The 23690-nt window shown below is 44.2% G+C and overlaps 1 protein-coding gene across 3 annotated transcripts in view; it reads right to left on the reverse strand.

Annotated features, from left to right (window-relative positions):
* The window catches only part of atp2c1 (ATPase secretory pathway Ca2+ transporting 1), a 35328-nt gene that overhangs the window by 5892 nt on the left and 5746 nt on the right, over positions 1 to 23690 (reverse strand). The window contains exons 1-18 of one of the 3 annotated variants that reach the window (XM_031836487.1): positions 20058 to 20165; positions 15241 to 15345; positions 14851 to 14967; positions 10304 to 10393; positions 10086 to 10121; positions 9743 to 9804; positions 9018 to 9126; positions 8689 to 8838; positions 8375 to 8519; positions 3676 to 3742; positions 2881 to 3005; positions 2676 to 2773; positions 2399 to 2494; positions 2116 to 2205; positions 1050 to 1154; positions 724 to 880; positions 440 to 610; positions 151 to 248 (exon numbers count right to left, since the gene is read on the reverse strand). In XM_031836487.1, the coding sequence (XP_031692347.1) occupies positions 151 to 248; positions 440 to 610; positions 724 to 880; positions 1050 to 1154; positions 2116 to 2205; positions 2399 to 2494; positions 2676 to 2773; positions 2881 to 3005; positions 3676 to 3742; positions 8375 to 8519; positions 8689 to 8838; positions 9018 to 9126; positions 9743 to 9804; positions 10086 to 10121; positions 10304 to 10393; positions 14851 to 14967; positions 15241 to 15345; positions 20058 to 20084 (1848 nt within the window). In that variant the 5' untranslated portion in view covers positions 20085 to 20165. Of the gene's footprint in view, positions 1 to 150; positions 249 to 439; positions 611 to 723; positions 881 to 1049; positions 1155 to 2115; positions 2206 to 2398; positions 2495 to 2675; positions 2774 to 2880; positions 3006 to 3675; positions 3743 to 8374; positions 8520 to 8688; positions 8839 to 9017; positions 9127 to 9742; positions 9805 to 10085; positions 10122 to 10303; positions 10394 to 14850; positions 14968 to 15240; positions 15346 to 20039; positions 20166 to 23690 lie in introns of those variants that run through there. The other 2 variants (XM_020468735.2, XM_031836490.1) reach the window with 2 other exon arrangements.

Raw genomic sequence — 23690 nt, forward strand, 5'->3', positions numbered from 1 at the left:
TTCCTTGATGCGAACATAATGATGAAGGTATTCAATTCAAATCCAACAACTTAATTTGTCCACTTAGGACAATTACTATGTGAAGACGGTACACTCTGTACTATTTAAAGAATAAGGATTGTGAGCCTGCATGTGTTGATATGTTCCTACCCTGGGCACCATCTGAGACAGCTGTTGGAGGTCCATCTGGTCCACCTCCTCTCCAGACAGAGACTGGGAGCCCTTGGTGTAGATTCCCAGACGGCCCGCTGAGGACACACAAGGACACACACGCACGGTCAGATATTGCATCCCCATTTCATCATACGTTTTTGCAAAAAATGTATCTCGGAGGTTGCAAGAGGGAGATTACAAGTGGGGGGGGAAATTACTAAAGGGAGATTACAAGTTACAAGAGGGACAGAGAGATGAAGATAGAGAGGAAAAAAGTGCACCTCACCTATGGACACAGCGGTCTCCTGGGAGTCTCCAGTGATCATCTTGATGGCCACTCCTGAGCTGATGAGCGTGCCCACAGCCTCTTTGACCCCTAACCTGGGCGGATCGATGATGCCCACCAGGCCCAGGAACGACAGGTTGCCCATTTCCGAACCCGACGCAAAAGCCAGAACTGTACCGGAAAACAAGACAGAAGATTACATTGTTGTTACTTTAGCGACCCCGAAGGAGATAAAAGGCAGGGCTTTACTTGGAATCGGGCCAATGACACCAACCCCCCTTTACCTCTGAGGCCTGAGGATCCCATGTAACTCTTCTGCTGCTGGTAGAGCTCCCTCTGCTGGTGGTTGAGAGGTAGTGTTGCACCTTTGCTGTGGTAGTAGCTACAGAATCGGATGACCTGCTCGTAAGCCCCCTTCATGTAATACACACCTGGCTGGTCCTGAGGTAACACATCATCAAGGACAGAAAACACCATGACACATTCATCACACTGAACCGCGTCGGACAACACTACTACAGATAGAATGGCTCTTCGCTGTGTCCATGTTACGTAGAAGAGACATTGATGTGGAAAGGAGTAAGGGTGTTGGCGCTCTGGACTGACTGACCTGCTGAGTGCGGTGGACACAGCGGACGGCCATCCACTTCTGTTCTGAACTGAAAGGGTTTTCCTCCAGACGTACATACTCCTGCTGCTGCCCTTCTAGACCCATCTGCAGGGAACATACGTTGGTGACCGGCTTCTGTTCATCGTTGTGTGTGTGTGTGTGTGTGTGTGTGTGTGTGCCAGAAAGAGTGAGCATGTGGTAGTTTCTCCCTCTGGGGACTGGTTAGTTTTCTAGTCACACCTGTAGGAGTGTGCATTCCCGTTGGTGACACACAGTCATCGAACCGAGTCTGGAAGTGTCTCACCCACATACACACACGTTTCCATCTCCAATTGTAATTATGACGGCGTTGTCAAGTCCCACACTGTTACCAAGGCAGTCGCTCCCACAGGGCATGAGACTTGGTCCTGCTAGTCTAATGCTTTTGTCTGTGATACTGTAATAATAATCTGAAGGGGTCTCACAGACACACATATTTATTTAACCTTTATTTAACTAGGCAAGTCAGTTAAGAACAAATTCTTATTTACAATGACGGCCTACCAGAAGGCAAAAGGCCACCTGCGGGGACGGGGGCTGGGATTAAAAAATATATATATAGGACAAAACACACATCACGACAAGAGACAACACAGCATATAACCCCTGTGCGTTAATAATCTGAAGGGCTCTCACAGACACACATATAACCCCTGTGTGTTAATAATCTGAAGGGCTCTCACAGACACACATATAACCCCTGTGTGTTAATAATCTGAAGGGCTCTCACAGACACACATATAACCCCTGTGTGTTAATAATCTGAAGGGCTCTCACAGACACACATATAACTCCCGTGTGTTAATAATCCGAAGGGGTCACAGACACGGATATAACCCATGTGTTAATAATCTGAAGGGCTCACAGACACACATATACCCCCTGTGTGTTAATAATCTGAAGGGCTCTCACAGACACACATAACGCTTGTGTGTGCTTACTGTTTTGTGGCCAGGGTGCTAACGGCGTCAGCTAGCAATGCAATGTGTATATACATGTATGTATGTATGTATGTATGTATGTGTACCTTCATGGCCAGGGCGATGAGGGCCCCCTCAGTGGGGCGTCCCATCAGGGTGTTGTTCCTGATGACAGCGTCATTGCATATGCAACCAGCCTATCAGAGAGCAGAAGGACAGGTGGTTATGACATCAGATGCTAGCCCAGATCCTTTACCCATGCCGTCGTAGAGAGACAGTTCACCACATGTTCTGTGTCTCTCCAGCGGTATTAAATGAGTGCAGACCAAGTCGTCACTTCAGAGTATTGAGATTTACCCCAATGACCACGTATCTGTCCCAGTTTCTCACCTCTACAATCTTGCTGACGGAGGTGTTTGAGAAGCCGTGGATCTCCTCCCCGTGCAGTAACACCTCCCCGGCTCCGTTGTAACCCACGCCTGTCACCTGGCAGAGGGGACAACATGGAGGACACAGCAAATCAATGAAGATCAACAAACATCCCCCTAAACCCTCATTTCACAAGATAAATTGCCTGTGAACACATTCTGATTTACGGTAAGGTTGCCAGATGACTAAATAACAGTCCTAAACTAGGCAGGAGGAACTAGCCTCACACACAGTGTACCTCAACATGAAGTGCATCGGCGGTGAACAGGTGAGTGACGGTCATCTCGTTCTTGGTCAGAGTCCCCGTCTTGTCTGAGCAGATGACGTTGCAGCAGCCTGGATGATGGAGGAAGTGATGGGGTCAAATTAAACTACACACACACACACACCAAACTGAGTGTTAAAGGCAGAGCTCGGCTCATTTCACCTCCGCCAGACCCTACCAAGTGTCTCCACGATGGGCAGCTTCTTGATAATTGCCCTCTTCTTGACCATCCTCATCACTCCGAGGGCCAAGGTGACCGTCACCACGATGGGTAGACCCTCGGGGATGGCTGCCACCGCCAGGCTGGGGTAAGAGGGGAGGAAGAGGGGGAGACGAGAGCAGAAAACAGCTAAGTCTTTACTTGAAGAGAGTGCACAGTGTGTACATTGGCATTCCTACCAACTTTATTCACAACACCTCACTTCACCTTCCAGGTGTGAGAAAAGAACACTTTCACTGTAATGTAAATACAGGTTAACAAGGTTAGCTGCTCACCCTGAGGTACTGACGGTGCAAAGAAGAGATATGGAACGATAAAATCTCTGATCTCTTGATAAAATCACTGTCTTGCTAAAATCACCACAATGACGTGACCCCAATTGTGTGGCTGTATTACATTGTTTTCTTTACTTAAAAAAAAAAAATGCACTGACATGACAGGAAGTGTAATCTTAACCCTTACACTACTGCGCTCACCTCCATAACCAGGCACATGACAACAACCATCAAATCCCCCATTACTCTCTGCTAACCTACTCAGATGTCACACTGAATTAGTGTTATCAAAAGATCTTTCACATGGCATTCTGCCCTGGGGAACACTAAACATACTGTGTTGTTGGATTAGACATCTATGGTAGAGAATATGCCCATATATTGGGATATGTTGACAATGACAGAAACAACGGCAACACATCTTTTATACAAAGCACTGTACTATTTGCATATATGGAATATACAAATTGGGGCTCACCTGACACCGATGGTGAACATGTCTAATAAGCGTTTCCCCTGGAGCCAACCAACCAGCATGATCACCCCTGAAACCCACGGCAACACTCATTAGTGGTGGTTAGCCATGTACTGGCTGGGAGCATTAACACTATATAGACGGCATTAACGCTATATAGACGGCATTAACGCTATATAGACGGCATTAACGCTATATAGACGGCATTAACGCTATATAGACGGCATTAACGCTATATAGACGGCATTAACGCTATATAGACGGCATTAACACTATATAGACGGCATTAACACTATATAGACGGCATTAACACTATATAGACTATATATGGCTTGGAGCAGAATATATACACACAGTATAAACTGGCTTGGAGCAGTATATATATATATACACACAGTATAAACTGGCTTGGAGCAGTATATAGACACAGTATAAACTGGCTTGGAGCAGTATATATATACACAGTATAAACTGGCTTGGAGCAGAATATATACACACAGTATAAACTGGCTTGGAGCAGTATATATATATACACACAGTATAAACTGGCTTGGAGCAGTATATAGACACAGTATAAACTGGCTTGGAGCAGTATATATAGACACAGTATAAACTGGCTTGCAGCAGTATATAGACAGTATAAACTGGCTTGGAGCAGTATATATAGACACAGTATAAACTGGCTTGGAGCAGTATATATAGACACAGTATAAACTGGCTTGGAGCAGTATATATAGACACAGTATAAACTGGCTTGGAGCAGTATATATAGACACAGTATAAACTGGCTTGGAGCAGTATATATAGACACAGTATAAACTGGCTTGGAGCAGTATATATAGACACAGTATAAACTGGCTTGGAGCAGTATATATAGACACAGTATAAACTGGCTTGGAGCAGTATATATACACACAGTATAAACTGGCTTGGAGCAGTATATATACACACAGTATAAACTGGCTTGGAGCAGTATATATACACACAGTATAAACTGGCTTGGAGCAGTATATATAGACACAGTATAAACTGGCTTGGAGCAGTATATATAGACACAGTATAAACTGGCTTGGAGCAGTATATAGACACAGTATAAACTGGCTTGGAGCAGTATATATAGACACAGTATAAACTGGCTTGGAGCAGTATATATAGACACAGTATAAACTGGCTTGGAGCAGTATATATAGACACAGTATAAACTGGCTTGGAGCAGTATATAGACACAGTATAAACTGGCTTGGAGCAGTATATAGACACAGTATAAACTGGCTTGGAGCAGTATATATAGACACAGTATAAACTGGCTTGGAGCAGTATATATACACACAGTATAAACTGGCTTGGAGCAGTATATATAGACACAGTATAAACTGGCTTGGAGCAGTATATATAGACACAGTATAAACTGGCTTGGAGCAGTATATATAGACACAGTATAAACTGGCTTGGAGCAGTATATATAGACACAGTATAAACTGGCTTGGAGCAGTATATATAGACACAGTATAAACTGGCTTGGAGCAGTATATATACACACAGTATAAACTGGCTTGGAGCAGTATATAGACACAGTATAAACTGGCTTGGAGCAGTATATATAGACACAGTATAAACTGGCATGGAGCAGTATATATAGACACAGTATAAACTGGCTTGGAGCAGTATATAGACAGTATAAACTGGCTTGGAGCAGTATATATAGACACAGTATAAACTGGCTTGGAGCAGTATATAGACAGTATAAACTGGCTTGGAGCAGTATATACACACAGTATAAACTGGCTTGGAGCAGTATATATACACACAGTATAAACTGGCTTGGAGCAGTATATATAGACACAGTATAAACTGGCATGGAGCAGTATATATAGACACAGTATAAACTGGCTTGGAGCAGTATATAGACAGTATAAACTGGCTTGGAGCAGTATATATAGACACAGTATAAACTGGCTTGGAGCAGTATATAGACAGTATAAACTGGCTTGGAGCAGTATATAGACACAGTATAAACTGGCTTGGAGCAGTATATATACACACAGTATAAACTGGCTTGGAGCAGTATATACAGTTGAAGTCAGAAGTTTACATACACTTAGGTTGGACTCATTCAAACTCATTTTTCAACCACTCCACAAATTTCTTGCTAACACACTATAGTTTTTGCAAGTCGGTTAGGACATCTACTTTGTGCATGACACAAGTCACTTTTCTAACAATTGTTTACAGACAGATTATTTCACTTATAATTCACTGTATCACAATTCCAGTGGGTCAGAATTCTAGATACAATACGTTGACTGTTTGGAACAGCTTGGAACATTACCGAAAATTATGTAATGGTTTTAGAAGATTCTGATAGGCTAATTGACATAATTTGAGTCAATTGGAGGTGTACCTGTAGATGTATTTCAAGGCCTACCTTCAAACTCAATGGCTCTTTGTTTGACATCATGGGAAAATCAAAAGAAATCAGCAAAGACCCCAGAAAAAAATTATAGATCTCCACAAGTCTGGTTCATCCTTGGGAGCAATTTCCAAATGCCTGAAGGTACCACGTTCATCTGTACAAACAATAGTACGCAAGTATAAACACCATGGGACCACGCAGCCATCATACCGCTCAGGAAGGAGATGCGTTCTGTCCCCTAGAGGTGAATGTGCTTCTACACCTGCATTGCTTGCTGTTTGGGGTTTTAGGCTGGGTTTCTGTACAGCACTTTGAGATATCAGCTGATGTACGAAGGGCTATATAAATACATTTGATTTGATTTGAATGTACTTTGGTGCCAAAAAGTGAAAATCAATCCCAGAACAACAGCAAAGGACCTTGTGAAGATCCTGGAGGAAACGCGTACAAAAGTATCTATATCCACAGTAAAACAAGTCCTATATCGACTTAACATGAAAGGCCACTCAGCAAGGAAGAAGCCACTGCTCCAAAACCACCATAAAAAAGCCAGACTACGGTTTGCAACAGCACATGGGGACAAAGATCGTACTTTTTGTAGAAATGTCCACTGGCCTGATGAAACAAAAAAAGAACTGTTTGGCCATAATGACCATCGTTATGTTTGGAGGAAAAAAGGGGAGGCTTGTAAGCCGAAGAACACCATCCCAACCGTGAAACCGGGGGGGCAGCATCATGTTGTGGGGGTGCTTTGCTGCAGGAGGGATTGGTGCACTTCACAAAATAGATGGCATACTGAGGAAGGAAAAGTACGTGGATATGTTGAAGCAACATCTCAAGACATCAGTCAGGAAGTTAAATCTTGTTTGCAAATGGGTCTTCCAAATGGACAATGACCCCAAGCATACTTCCAAAGTTGTGGCAAAATGACTTAAGGACAACAAAGTCAAGGTATTGGAGTGGCCATCACAAAGCCCTGATCTTAATCCCATAGAAAACTTGTGGGCAGAACTGAAAAAGCGTGTGCGAGCAAGGAGGCCTACAAACCGGACTCAGTTACAGCAGCTCTGTCAGGAGGAATGGGCCAAAATTCACCCAACTTATTGTGGGAAGCTTGTGGAAGCCTACCCAAAACATCTGACCCAAGTAAAAAATGTTTAAAGGCAATGCTACCAAATACTAATTGAGTGTATGTAAACTTCTGACCCACTGGGAATGTGATGAAAGAAATAGAAGCTGAAATAAAATCATGCTCTACTTTTATTTTGAGATTTCACATTCTTAAAATAAAGTGGTGATCCTAACGGACCTTAAACAGGGAATTTTTACTCAGATTAATCGTCAGGAATTGTGAAAAACTGAGTTTAAATGCATTTGGCTAAGGTGTATATAAACTTCCAACTGGCTTGGAGCCGTATATATAGACACAGTATAAACTGGCTTGGAGCCGTATATATAGACACAGTATAAACTGGCTTGGAGCAGTATATATAGACACAGTATAAACTGGCTTGGAGCAGTATATAGACAGTATAAACTGGCTTGGAGCAGTATATATAGACACAGTATAAACTGGCTTGGAGCAGTATATAGACAGTATAAACTGGCTTGGAGCCGTATATATAGACACAGTATAAACTGGCTTGGAGCAGTATATATAGACACAGTATAAACTGGCTTGGAGCAGTATATAGACAGTATAAACTGGCTTGGAGCAGTATATATACACACAGTATAAACTGGCTTGGAGCAGTATATAGACAGTATAAACTGGCTTGGAGCATACAGTATGTCTATAGAAGATACCTCTTGGTGAGGCAGACAAGAACATGCAATACCCTTTGGTAACGTGTGTGTGTATGTGTATATATATATATATATATATATATATATACACACACACACACACACACGTTACCAATGTTCTTGAATGTTCTTGTCTGCCTCTCCAAGAGGTATATAAATATTTGCAAATAAATTCATTTAAAATCCTACAATGTGAACCTATCATGAAAATTACAGACCTCTCTCATATTTTTAAGTGGGAGAACTTGCACAATTGGTGGCCGACTAAATACTTTTTTGCCCCACTGTATATGTGTGTGTGTGTGTATATATATATATATATATAGCGACTTACAGTCATGCGTGGATACATTTTACATATGGGTGTTCCCTGGGAGTCTAATCCACCAATCCTGGTGTTGCAAGCGCCATGCTCTACCTACTGAGCCATTCAGGACCATGAGAACATGTGCACATTTGAGAACAACAAAAAATATGTAGTACCTATGATTCCAAAGGAATAAAGCGATAGCTGTTTTCCAAGAAGGTCCATGCTTTTCTGTAAAGGTGTTTTAGGGGCCTCCTCTGCTTGCATCATCTTAAAAACCTCTCCAAATTCGGAATTTTCTCCTGTTCCTATGACGATACCCTATAAGACAAAAACAAAAAAGTTACACAATGATATAAGACGTTATTAATCACAATCTGTAACTTTAATTTCCAGACAGAAGTGCTGCTCCATAACTTATTGGTAAACTGTTGGGATGGGTTATGTGACATTGTGGTCAACCATGACCTTCAACAGACATCCTAGGTACCTTGGCTTTGCCACATCGCACCAGGGTTCCCATGAAGGCCACATTGCTGCGGGAGGTGATGTCATTGTTGGTGGGCTGGTGGGACGTGGACTTGGAGCAGGGCGTGGTCTCTCCCGTCAGACTGGACTCATCCACTGATAGGTCAGTTGCCTGGGAGAGAGAGAGGGGTGAAAGGGTTGCCAGTCACTTCAGCAATTATTTTGCTGCCAGCTTTTTGTTGTTGAGTAGAGCCAGTGAAGTCTCACCCTTTGCAGATCTATGTTTATGTGTAACAGTGAGGACGACAGTATCTTTTACAGCTTCTGAACAGGTGTGAGTGTATAACATACCTCAAAGAGTCGTAGATCAGCCGGGACTCTCTCCCCAACAGAGAGACAGACCGTGTCTCCAGGGACCAACTCCCGAGCCAGCATGCGCTCCAGATGTCCTTCCCTCACACTAGAGGGGGGAGAGATGGAGAGAGACAGAAATGGGGAGAACAAGACAGAGAGCGAGACAGAGAGCGAGACAGAGAGCGCACGAGAAGAGAGAGAGAGACAAACGGGGAGAACGAGATAGAGGACGAGATAAAGAAAGAGCGAGACAGAGCGAGACGAGAGATAGAAAGCGAGACCGAGAGAGGAGAGGGAATTGAACTGTAATCAGCAATGACCATGCTAATGCTACAGTATGCAAGCTATCCTGCACTATGCTAGTTCCACCACAAGCATCCAAGGGCAACAGCTTGTAGCAGCCTGGGGATATGGAAGAGAGTGTGTGTGTGTGTGAGTATTTTGAGGGGAGGGCGGGGGATCTTGTGTTTGAAGTGCAAATCTGGCCCTCTGGATCCTGTTTGAAGTGGAAATTACATCCATATCTCCTTTACACTTATTTCAGGAGGCACCAGTGCTTTCTTTATCCCAGGATGTGTGCACCAAGTCTATGGGAGTGACGATGGTCCTAAGCTGCTTCCACTGTCATGTTTGACTGTCATTCCATATGTAGATACAATTAGTGATGGGTGAGTAAGAAAAACATAGCAGAGCGCATTGGGGCTGAGAGAGGCAGTGCTCACCAGTGGCATTCTGGAGGCACAAGTTTTCCCAGCTCTTCAAGGGACTTCTCGGAGCGGTATTCCTTCAGAGAAACAGAGCGAGCATAGCTGAAACAACTCTCTACGATTGTCTTTGATCAGTTCTCATGCCCCTCATAAATGATGGAACAGCAATGCATTTCCAATGTTCTCTCTACGGAGACGAGCCCCACACACACCCGTCTGTTCTGTTCCACTGTGATCTATTTGGCATCTGGCTTTGTGCTCTGAGAATACACCATGACATCTGCAGAGAAACACACTGACCGACTCCCTGTCACAACTAACACAGTTCACAGAGTGAAGGCAAATAAAGAAGTCTCACCTGGACAAAGGCAACTGTAACCACTATTATAATGGCCTGTCAAGGAGAAAAAGAGGGATGGGGGAGAGAGAGAGATATAATAGGTTAGCACTGAACTCTCCATTCTCTGTAGTTCCCAGTCTAATCCGTTGTCAGACACATTTCTGGAGCACCATGGAATTACTCACATTACTAAATGGTATACTATAAATAACCTGTGTGGTGTTGGGGTTCCTTACCACTGTGATGCTGATGGCATCATCAAACTGGTGCATGAGCACACTGATGACAGCAGAGGCCAGTAGCAACATGATGAGAGGATCCTTAAACTGGGGGAGAGAGAGAATGCCATCATTGAGCTGCTGCACTGCACGATCAATGCCAATGTTCCACATCTGATGTGATCCGTAGTGACTTGTGTGAGTGTGTGTGACTGAATGAGTGAGTGTGTGACTGAATGAGTGAGTGTGTGACTATATAGAAGAGACACAGAATAAGGGTCTCTGTACAGAGAAAGTCAGAAGCCCATTCATTTGTCAAACAAGGTCCTGGAAGCTGCCGGAAGGTTGTCACACACACACATAAGGTATACTGTATCTCAATGACACAGTAATACTTTCAATGACACGGCAAACCTCCAACACAGTCAGAAACTACATCTCCTCTACATGTGAAACCTCTCTGGCAGACAGAGAGAGAGAGTAATGGCTGAATGTAGCCTGGTTCCTCTCTGGTTTCTTCCTAGGATCCTGCCTTTTTAGGGAGCGTTTCCTAGCCACCACGCTTCTACATCTGCATTGCTTGGTGTTTGGGGTTTAGGCTGACTTTAGAGGCGAGGGGAGACTGACTAATCTACAAATCACCTTGCATCATAAATAACTACTTAATATTATTTGCAGAGCAGCCAGTCGGTCACAATTGAGCCATTATACATCATGGCTTTGATGCTCTCAAATACGGCCACTGACTGCACAGTGGGAGGACAGATCCAATCAGTCATGTCTGGGCAAGACACTAATTAGCCAGCCAATGGCGCTGTCGCTCCATTTGTCAGGATATTTGAGGCGGCATGGCGAGTGGACAAAGCGCTGAGTCTACAGTAATTGTGTTCAATACTTACATAGGGGTGACAGTGTTTGATTAAAGGCCTCCAGAGCCCTGGTTTCCTGGTTACTTCTGACAGGAACAAGATCAGGTAGGAGTGACAGTGTTTGATTAAAGGCCTCCAGAGCCCTGGTTTCCTGGTTACTTCTGACAGGAACAAGATCAGGTAGGAGTGACAGTGTTTGATTAAAGGCCTCCAGAGCCCTGGTTTCCTGGTTACTTCTGACAAGAACAAGATCCCCCTATAGGCCCATTACCTTCCTAAATGTTGACATCACACTCTGGGACTTATCCTGTACACACAATTACCTCTGTAGTCAGTAGGGTTCCCTGTAGTCTAGCATCTAGAATTCAACTACCCTGCAGTTACTTGTCTGTTCTGCCTTTCACATGAATTAACACAAGGACATCACAGTCTTTGACCATGTATGTACCCACTGTTGGCCTCTCATAGGGATGGATTCAACACCACTATGTACCCACTGTTGGCCTCTCAGAGGGATGGATTCAACACCACTATGTACCCACTGTCGGCCTCTCAGAGGGATGGATTCAACACCACTATGTACCCACTGTCGGCCTCTCAGAGAGATGGATTCAACACCACTATGTACCCACTGTCGGCCTCTCAGAGAGATGGATTCAACACCACTATGTACCCACTGTCGGCCTCTCAGAGAGATGGATTCAACACCACTATGTACCCACTGTCGGCCTCTCAGAGGGATGGATTCAACACCACTATGTACCTACTGTCGGCCTCTCAGAGAGATGGATTCAACACCACTATGTACCCACTGTTGGCCTCTCAGAGAGATGGATTCAACACCACTATGTACCCACTGTCGGCCTCTCAGAGGGATGGATTCAACACCACTATGTACCCACTGTCGGCCTCTCAGAGAGATGGATTCAACACCACTATGTACCCACAGTCGGCCTCTCAGAGAGATGGATTCAACACCACTATGTACCCACTGTCGGCCTCTCAGAGAGATGGATTCAACACCACTATGTACCCACTGTCGGCCTCTCAGAGAGATGGATTCAACACCACTATGTACCCACAGTCGGCCTCTCAGAGAGATGGATTCAACACCACTATGTACCCACTGTCGGCCTCTCAGAGAGATGGATTCAACACCACTATGTACCCACTGTCGGCCTCTCAGAGAGATGGATTCAACACCAATAGGTACAGTGCTTTTTAGAGCGCAGTCTGATAACAGTGATAAATGACTCTTCACGCCACCAGTTTATCCTTTGGGATGCTAAAAATCTGTAGCGGCAACGAGGTGCAGCGACGGGGGAGATAATGATGGTGATGCCAAACTAAAGCCTTGTTCTGCTTTCTCACTTTGCTGCTAAAAATACTTGTGAGAAGATCACACACACGCAAAATTTGGATCTGAGCTGATAATGGTATCATCCAGGAGACAGGGAGAGATGGAGCTGAGCTGATGGTGGGATCCTCCAGGAGACAGGGAGAGATGGAGCTGATGGTGGGATCCTCCAGGAGACAGGGAGAGATGGAGCTGATGGTGGGATCCTCCAGGAGACAGGGAGAGATGGAGCTGATGGTGGGATCCTCCAGGAGACAGGGAGAGATGGAGCTGATGGTGGGGTCCTCCAGGAGACAGGGAGAGATGGAGCTGATGGTGGGGTCCTCCAGGAGACAGGGAGAGATGGAGCTGATGGTGGGGTCCTCCAGGAGACAGGGAGAGATGGAGCTGAGCTGATGGTGGGATCCTCCAGGAGAAAGGGAGAGATGGAGCTGAGCTGATGGTGGGATCCTCCAGGAGAAAGGGAGAGATGGAACTGAGCTGATGGTGGGATCCTCCAGGAGACAGGGAGAGATGGACCTGAGCTGATGGTGGGATCCTCCAGGAGACAGGGAGAGTACCACATTGCTGCTCTGTTCTGTACAGATAACCTGCCTGACTGGCACAGCCCAAACTAGTGACAGATTAAAGACCCGAATGCTTGTAGCTCTTCACTCAGTGTCTGTGTGTGTATGTCAATACTGCTTATGACAGATTTCACACACACACACACACACACACAAACAAATTAGCTAGCTAGACTGGACCATCTCTGGTAGTTCAGTAACTCAGTAAAGGCATGGCAGGCCTCAAGCCATAACACAGAGGAGGAATCTGATCTGACAACAGAGGAGGAATCTGATCTGACAACAGGGGAGTCAGGGGAGTGGGGGAATGGCACCCTCCCAAGTCAGACGATAGGGAGGGATGAATACAATAGTGGTGAATGAATACCCTGATTAATATTCTAGATACTTGTTCTATGTAATCTTGAGTAGTGCCCTGTACTGGGCAGTACTGCCTTTCTATGGACGCTGACCCTGTCACCTAGGGGAGTTAGGTTTGGGTCTTAAGCATTTTGGGACAAATGGTATTGAGAAAATACCATAAAATATGGAATGGAGAATAGAAAATGGTGCTACTGATAACCAGATCAGAGGCTTTTCTGGTTCAATCTGGCTAGATCTAAAGTGCCTCTGTAATTATGATCAGTACTTTAAAATAAATATATATATATATATAAAAAAAAAGGATTTCCCCCCCTGCAATTTAAACCAACCAAAGCTCCGAAGTACAGCAATGGTTCATGGCATAATTACGTATTTTTCTATATGTTTCCATGGCAACGGGAGGGTGCATCTCACGTCAACCACGTGATGAGTAAGTGGCTGATCTTTCATCTTCAGCAGGGTGTCAAAGGGGGTGAAACAAAGAAGGAACAGAGAGAGAGGGGGTGAGAGAGGGGAGCGGGAGAGAGAGAGAGAGGGGGGAGAGAGAGGGGGGGGAGAGGGGAGCGGGAGAGAGAGAGAGAGAGGGGGTGAGAGAGGGGAGCGGGAGAGAGAGCGAGAGAGAGGGGGGAGAAAGGAGAGGGGGGGAGAGAGGGGGGGGGGGGAGAGCGAGCGAGAGAGGGGGAGAGAGAGCGAGAGGGGGGGGGGCAGCATCCCTCATTCTCTCCATCTCTCAGTGTGAAGGAGAAAAACAGCCTCTCAGGTCGGCAGCTCTATATTTATCCGACCGCTCATCACTTTGCTTCTGGCCATGGAAGACAGAAACCAGGCAGAATAGAGCGGCCCAGTTTTTTCCTCCTCTTCTCTCCCTTCCTCCCTCCTACCCCAGAGGACACTGGGAGCTTTTGTCCTTGCAAAAGAAGTCAAGAGCAATCCAAGAGCGGGGCGGAGGAGGACAGCAGGTGATCTGTGATATTTCACATGTACTAAACACTACAGCATGTAGGGAGCTGCTTCTGAAACCTGAATCCCTACTGCAGCTTCGGCTTCAGCACTCGCTGGAAATGTCTTGTCAGTGGTGGGATGCTGTGCTAGAACTCCTGTATCAAAACCAGGATGTATCAGGTGTGAGGGTGTTCCCCTTTCTGCTTATTTAGGCTTCACACACATGTACTACAACGCTATAATAACGGTATGAATTTCAGCTTTTGGTAGCTTCCCTTCACTCTCCAGGGAGTTGTACTTTTTCAGCTTGACGTTGACAAGGGATTTGTAGTTCTATCCTTCACTCTCCAGGGAGTTGTACTTTTTCAGCTTGACGTTGACAAGGGATTTGTAGTTCTATCCTTCACTCTCCAGGGAGTTGTACTTTTTCAGCTTGACAAGACATTTGTAGTTCTATCCGCCACTCACCTGGGAGATGTACTTCCTCCAGAGAGGCTCCTCCTCATTGATGTCGAACTCATTCCAGCCATGGTAGGCACGGCGACGGGTGACCTCACTGTGGGTCAGGCCGTACTGCAGGTCAGCCTGAGGGAAGGAGCATGGTTACCAACAACAACGGTGTCAGGTGACTAGCGTGTGATGATGAGATGAGGGGCTCACCCTTCAGTGTGCTGGTGCCGTTTGACAGTTCAGTGATGCTGACTAGGCCTAACTTGTGTCACCTAGCCATCTTAAGATGGATGCACTAACTCATTCGTCTGGATAACAGTGTCTGCTAAACGACTCAAATGTCTATGCACTAATGGTAATGGAATAAAATGTTAGTAAATTGTACATTTTTCACTGTGCCATACGTACCTGCAGGACACACGTTACTTCGTTCACTGGTAATTCGCTGGCTTTTTTTGAAGTTAGTACTGGAACCATGGTCTCATCTTCACATTGGGGTTGTCTCTCAGAAAGCTGCAACAGACAGACAATAACATTAGGAGAAACAAGACATATCCATTATCCTTGTATATAGCCCCGGTATTTGGATTTTATTGGGTTACTATTTCCTTTAGTTTATTTAGCTCATTTTTCTTACTTTTTAAAAATTCTGTATTGTTAGTGAAAGGCTGGTAAGTAAGCATTTCACAGTAAAGTCTACATCTGTTGTATTGCACATGTGACAAACAATTTGATTTGATTTAACACAATCAAAAATGTAATCCCTTGCATATTTAGTGTAGTCCAGGCAGCATGATGCTAAAACTACACCCACAGAGACTAGATGGTAGCCCTTCTCATCACGCCATAGCCTTTGCTATATCATAGCTTGAAGATGAAGGCTGCACTTCGCTCCACTATGCTGATGTTCTGCCATTAGATCAGATGTTCTACTGACCCCCAGGTTCACCAGGCAGCCAAACAATATCACTCATACCAGGACTAAGGCACAAACATGTTTCATGACAATCAACAAATCAACAGCTTTTTTGTGATTGTTTTTTCAAAAGACAAAAAAAAGCATGCTGGGAAAAAGAGTACTTCACAACAATGTACCATGTGCCAACTGGTTGCAATGCAGAGCTAGGTTATCTAACCCATCAACTGAGGTCCAGCAAAAGACAGTCTGCTGTGCTCCCTCTGCCAACATAGACAGTCAACACCTGTGGTTACTCGTCAGCCCTCCTCGTCAAACAAACCATCTCACTCTGTTACCGTAGAGAGGATTGTAGGCAGGCGATGACACAGTAACCGTATGACAGGCAGGGGGATGAATGACCTGTTCTGTGCCTCTTCATCTCCCCCGGCCGCACCTCCTGGTCCTGCCCGTAACATCTACTGCTAAAAAGGTATCCAACCAACATCTGTCTGTGTGTCTCACAACTCCCCCAGAACAACCAAAATCCCACTCCTTCTCCTCCCTCGCCTGGTGTCTTCCCTCTCCTCTCCGCCATTCAGATGAGACAAAGTATCTTACATAAGTAAGGAGGCTGGAGAGTGTTCTGTTAGCCTGAGAGGATTCCATCTAATTAAGAGTGACAAGAGCTTAAACCTGGATCAGATTCTCTCTGTCTGTCTCCTCTCATCTTCACTCCCTCTCACTCAACTTGGTGTAGAATAATGAATGAAAAGGTCACACTTCTTTCTGTGGAACTGAAGAGCTCTAGAAGAAAAGCTGTAGAGAAGGAGAGGGCCTAGAGGCATGGAGGAGTGAATGAATAGAGAACCCTCGCTCCTCCTCTCCTCGTCCTTCCTCTCTCTTTACCATCTTCCAACCGCTCTTTACTGCTCTCTCTCTTTAGTCTTCCCCCTACTCAGGTTCTGACAAGAGGCAGAAATTCCCACTCTACAGGGTTACTCATTTCCTGGCCAGCCAGATAGGCCTACAGGTCTTCCAAACAAGTTGTGTTCTCATCTATAGATTTAGAATAATGAGGCAAGTCAAAAACCTACTGCTCAATCAATCAAAAAAGCCAACAAAACAAACGTTTATCTATTTTACACAGAAAGACACTATAGTTAGCTAAATGAAGAGATTACGTGTCCTTATACCAGGGGAACATCCCCAGAAAGGGTTTGCATTCACTTGGTGTAATATAACCTAACAGACACATACAATTGAATACACCCTAACACACACACAATCTATCAAAGCTCTCCAATAGTGCTGAGCGATGTCTTTTAAACAACTAATTGACCTGTCGTTTTTTTCTGTGAGCTCAATGCACACATTGCACAATTTCTCTAGAGATGAATCAGATCCAAGTCTGAACCGTGCGATGTAATGGGGGGTTGTCGTTTCCCACAGGCCAATAATCTACATAGTTTAGAGCATAAAACGTGGTAATTAACTACAATGACCATAATCCATTGCTCATCTTCTTGTCCGGTCTGTGTTTATTTTATGCCTGCTACAGGAGAAGAATGCACTATTGTGAGGGGATATAGAGAGCCACGGTTGCATCGCGAGGTATCATCTAAGTGATTGATAGTTGATAGTCAGCAGTCATAAAAGTATGTCTTGTTTACTTTGAATAACTACTCAAATATCTCTATAGAGATGAGATGACTTGGAATGAAATAATAAAGTCATCAAATAAAACAAGTGTAATATACACTAATATTTTATTAAAGTAAAGTGTTGTGAATAACTGATAAGCAGTAATGGACAGTCACTAAAATCACGGGACTTTTATTCATTGTTTTATTCTGTGTTGTTACAGCATTTCAACCCACATAATGCATAGTGCATTTAATATTGTTTAAAAAAAATAAAAACCCTTGATTATTATTTCTTTTAAATCGAACAGAAATCGAACAGACCTCAAAAAGCACTAATCACTCAGCACTACTCTCCAACCCTGTTCCTGGGGAGCTACCCTCCTGTAGGTTTTCACTCCAACCCTGTTCCTGGGGAGCTACCCTCCTGTAGGTTTTCACTCCAACCCTGTTCCTGGAGAGCTACCCTCCTGTAGGCAGTGGCAAGTTGATACCGTGAGAAAGGGGCTTTGAAAGAAAGATGAGGGTGGTGATAGGGCTAGGTTACTGCTGTACGCTGACTCACCTTCCCCTATGCTCACTACCAGCTTCTTAGTGTAAACACAGAGTCAAATCAAACAGAAACGGAGCTATTCGTCAGCGTTCCTACTCTCGCTTCAGAACAACTGTGATTAGGAAGACAAAGGAGGAAGGATTTTCCCTACTACAATTTGATCACAAGTTAATTCATCCACTCCATCCTGTGTCCCTGACTGTGTCAATCCATCACATTTCACTCCACATCCCCTTGTCAATCCATCTTGTTGGAGGCACCTGCCTTAAACTAACCCTACATGGACACAGTGACAGACTAACCCTACGGACACAGTGACAGACTAACCCTACGGACACAGTGACAGACTAACCCTACGGACACAGTGACAGACTAACCCTATATGGACACAGTGACAGACTAACCCTATATGGACACAGTGACAGACTAACCCTATATGGACAGACAGACTAACCCTACGGACACAGTGACAGACTAACCCTACGGACACAGTGACAGACTAACGCTACGGACACAGTGACAGACTAACGCTACGGACACAGTGACAGACTAACGCTACGGACACAGTGACAGACTAACGCTACGGACACAGTGACAGACTAACGCTACGGACACAGTGACAGACTAACCCTACGGACACAGTGACAGACTAACCCAACTGTTCTGCCTGCGGCTATGGAATCCTGACCTGTTCACCGGACGTGCTACCTGTCCCAGACCTATTATTTGACGATGCTGGTCATTTATGAACATTTGAACATCTTGGCCATGTTCTGTTATAATCTCCACCCGGCACAGCCAGAAGAGGACTGGCCACCCCTCATAGCCTGGTTCCTTTCTAGGTTTGTTCCTAAGTTTTGGCCTTTCTAGGGAGTTTTTCCTAGCCAACGTGCTTCAACACCTGCATTGCTTGCTGTTTGGGGTTTTAGGCTGGGTTTCTGTACAGCTGATGTACGAAGGGCTATATAAATACATTTGATTTGAACCCTACGGACACAGTGCAGACTAACCCTACAGACACAGTGACAGACTAACCCTACAGACACAGTGACAGACTAACCCTACAGACACAGTGACAGACTAACCCTACAGACACAGTGACAGACTAACCCTACAGACACAGTGACAGACTAACCCTACAGACACAGTGACAGACTAACCCTACAGACACAGTGACAGACTAACCCTACAGACACAGTGACAGACTAACCCTACAGACACAGTGACAGACTAACCCTACAGACACAGTGACAGACTAACCCTACAGACACAGTGACAGACTAACCCTACGGACACAGTGACAGACTAACCCTATGGACACAGTGCAACAACAGTGCTGTTAATTTGACTAAACTTTCTAACCCATTGGCAAACCGCATTTATGCTATGTTACCACCAAGCAAACAAAGAGAACTCAGTAACCTAGCCCACAGAGAACCCAGTAACCTAGCCCACAGAGAACTCAGTAACCTAGCCCACAGAGAACCCAGTAACCTAGCCCACAGAGAACCCAGTAACCTAGCCCACAGAGAACTCAGTAACCTAGCCCACAGAGAACCAAACACACAGATGCAATCTGTCACACACACACAGTGTTGGGTCCAGGTCCATTATAGGACCAAGCAGGCCAGGGTTCAAATGCATAGAGTATTTAAATATTTGTATTTAAAAATAAATATGTGTCTGTGTATTTGAGTATTTTCAAATACATGCCCAAACATCAAGTTTATTTACAAATACATTCTAATATTCAAATACTTCCAAAATGTCTATGAAATAAGGCCTTATTGAAATGGCCTAAATGGTATTTAAACCCTGGTCTGTTTACAGTAGTGCATTCATCATAAGGTAGCTAGGTGAGAGAACAACATACTACAGGTGTTGTTTCCTGGTCCAGGCCAGTCAATATCTTTGTAAATCAGGCTGCTACCTGTCAATATAAACACGTTCAGTGGCTGAATCACAGTCTGGGGAATCTGTTTCTCCCTCTTTTCTAGCAAACAAAGAGAAAATCAGTGGTGTATCACACAGAGAACCAAACACACAGCTGCAAATTGTCTCACACACACACCCTCTCTCACAAAAAGACAGGCTAGACTTGACAGACTGCACATACTATTATAGGTGTAGTTACCGGGGGGTCCGGGTCCTGGATGGCCATTATCGTTGTAGATCAGGCTGCTACCTGTCAATATCAACAGGTTGACTGGCTGAATTAGTTTGTCTCTCTCTCTCAAGCTAATAGGAGGCAATAGGTACAATCTGAGTATTGTGCTTCCACAGGGTCTGATCTGAACATGGTCAACACACGCCTACTGAGTAGCCATAGGGAGGAGGAGCACCAGGATCAAAGAGGAGCAATCAGCTCAAATATGGAAAGGAGAGATGAGATCAAACAAGACCTGTTGAGAGGTCAATGGAAAGGAGAGATGAGATCAAACAAGACCTGTTGAGAGGTCAATGGAAAGGAGAGATGAGATCAAACAAGGCCTGTTGAGAGGTCAATGGAAAGGAGAGATGAGATCAAACAAGACCTGTTGAGAGGTCAATGGAAAGGAGAGATCGGATCAAACAAGACCTGTTGAGAGGTCAATGGAAAGGAGAGATCAGATCAAATAAGACATTGTGAGAGGTCAATGGAAACACCACACGAATGCAATAGAGTTCAAGAGATGGCCAGGAGTTTTTGGAAAACTACAGGAATCGAGCTGGGCGATACGGACAAAAATCCATATCGCAATAAATTGCCCTGAATTGATGAGATAACGATAAATAGAATAATAGGTAAAAAAAAAAAATGATATACTAGTTTGATGGTTGTAGCCATCAATTGTCCCATTAACAATCACCCATATTAGTAAACTTACTTCATTTCAAACTTCAAATGTTTCTAGTATAGGCTCGTAAATGAACAATATCAGCAAAATGCCTGCGGTAAGTGATCGGTGTTGATCATTTTTGGTTTACCGTCCCAGCTCTATACTGGAATGTTTTGTACTAAAAGATACAAATATTATTATCTGACATTGTCCAGACGTTCCAGGTAGAGAGAAGGAGTGTGCAGAGAATATTTCAATAATAGCTAGCCAGGCTAAGATGCTATGATTTCATAGTGACTCAGCAAAACATAGAAGCCATGCCAATGAACAAACAAAGACTGCTCTTTGCACCGACAAGAGGGCTGCTGGGGACTGTCACTGTTACTTGTGGGTAAGTCTGCAGTCAAGACAGAAGATGAGACAGAGATTGGAAAATTCCTACAAATCGCATGACTTCCGCTGGTTTCCACCCAGAACAATGCTAGATGCTAGAGGTCGACCGATTATGATTTTTCAACGCCGATACCGATTATTGGAGGACCAAAAAAGCCGATACCGATTAAATCGACCTATTTGTTTATTTTATTTATAATAATGACAATTACAACAATACTGAATTAACACTTATTTTAACTTAATATAACACATCAATAAAATCAATTTAGCCTCAAATAAATAATGAAACATGTTCAATTTGGTTTAAATAATGCAAAAATAAAGTGTTGGAGAAGAAAGTAATATGTGCCAATATGCAATATGTGCCATGTAAAAATGTGTGCCATGTAAAAAAGCTAACGTTTAAGTTCCTTGCTCAGAACATGAGAACATATGAAAGTGGGTGGTTCCTTTTAACATGAGACTTCAATATTCCAAGGTAAAAGGTTTTGGGTTGTAGTTAATATAGTATTTCTAGGACTATTTCTCTCGATACCATTTGTATTTCATATACCTTTGACTATTGGATCTTCTTATAGGCACTATAGTATTGCCAGTGTAACAGTATAGTTTCTGTCCCTCTCCTCGCCCCTACCTGGGCTCGAACCAGGAACACATAGACAACAGCCACACTCGTAGCATCGTTACCCATCGCTCCACAAAAGCCGCGGGGGGAATAACTACTCCAAATCTAAACGCGAGTGACGTTTGAAACGGTATTAGTGCAGACCCAGCTAACTAGCTAGCCATTTCACATGGGTTACACTAGCCATCAGGCTGATAGGTTTGAAGTCATAAACAGCGCTGTGCTTGCGAAGAGCTGCTGGCAAAACGCACTAAAGTGCTGTTTGAATGAATGATTACGGGCCTGCTGCTGCTCAGTCAGACTGCTCTATCAAATCAGACTTAATTATAACATAATAACACACAGAAATACGAGCCTTTGGTCATTAATATGGTCGAATCCGGAAACTATCATTTCGAAAAACAAAACGTTTATTATTTCAGTGAAATACGGAACCGTTTGGTATTTTATCTAACGGGTGGCATCCCTAAGTCTAAATATTCTTGTTACATTGCACAACCTTCAATGTTATGTCATAATTACGTAAAATTCTGGCAAATTAGTTCACAATGAGCCAGGCAGCCCAAACTGTTGATTATACCCTGACGCCGCATGCAATGAACGCAAGAGAAATGACTAGGCAAGTCAGTTAACCCACTGTTCCTAGGCCGTCATTGAAAATAAGAATGTGTTCTTAACTGACTTGCCTAGTTAAATAAAGGTATATATTAAAAAAATATATATCGGAAATCGGAGCCCAAAAATACAGATTTCCGATTGTTATGAAAACTTGAAATCGGCCATTCCAATTAAAATCGATCGACCTCTACTAGATGCTATTGTTAAAAAAACACAATAACATGGGCGTTATAACATTTACCGTCACATCAGTGTGAATAATGCTGTGTGCCAGCTGATGGGTGTGCCTGGTAAGCAGGCAAACAATGAAGATTGTAGCCTAACTCTTCAGCCTATGAAAGAGCTCACCTTGCAGGTCATTCTTAAGGATTTGCAAAGAAAAAAACATTTCATCCAACATTTTCTACATAGCAAAACACTCCTATACACAACACAGGGGCACAAAGAGAAACTGTTGAAAATGACTAGAATCACTCACGTGCCCTTAAGAAAGGCCTTATTATGTCCTTCTACAATGTGTTCTGAGGGGCCATTGTTGAACAAGACAACAGCGAGTGAGATACGCAACCTGACAAGGGTTTCAGGAAAAAGCCCACCCATTACCTACTGTAGGAAGTCGTTGGCTTCAGCCTATCCATTACCTACCGTAGGAAGTCGCTGGCTTCAACCTACTGCAGGAAGTCGCTGGCATCAGCCTACCCATTACCTACTGTAGGAAGTCGCTGGCTTCAGCCTACCCATTACCTACTGTAGGAAGTCGCTGGCATCAGCCTACCCATTACCTACTGTAGGAAGTTGCTGGCATCAGCCCACCCATTACCTACTGTAGGAAGTCGCTGGCATCAGCCTACCCATTACCTACTGTAGGAAGTCGCTGGCTTCAGCCTACCCATTATCTACTGTAGGAAGTCGCTGGCATCAGCCTACCCATTACCTACTGTAGGAAGTTGCTGGCATCAGCCTACCCATTATCTACTGTAGGAAGTCACTGAAGTAGTTGAGCGGCCTTTCAGGTTATGTTGATATAGGCCTCGTTTTACTGTGGATATAGATACCTTTGTACCTGTTTCCTCCAGCATCTTCACAAGGTCCTTTGCTGTTGTTCTGGGATTGATTTGCACTTTTCACACCAAAGTACGTTCATCTCTAGGAGACAGAACGCATCTCCTTCCTGAGCGGTATGACAGCTACGTGGTCCCATGGTGTTAATACTTGTGTACTATTGTTTGTACACAAGTCAAACTTCTGACCCACTGGAATTGTGATACAGTGAATTATAAGTGAAATCATCTGTCTGTAAACAATTGTT

This window comes from Oncorhynchus kisutch, linkage group LG2 (genome assembly GCF_002021735.2).
Source record: "Oncorhynchus kisutch isolate 150728-3 linkage group LG2, Okis_V2, whole genome shotgun sequence".
NCBI lineage: Eukaryota > Metazoa > Chordata > Actinopteri > Salmoniformes > Salmonidae > Oncorhynchus > Oncorhynchus kisutch.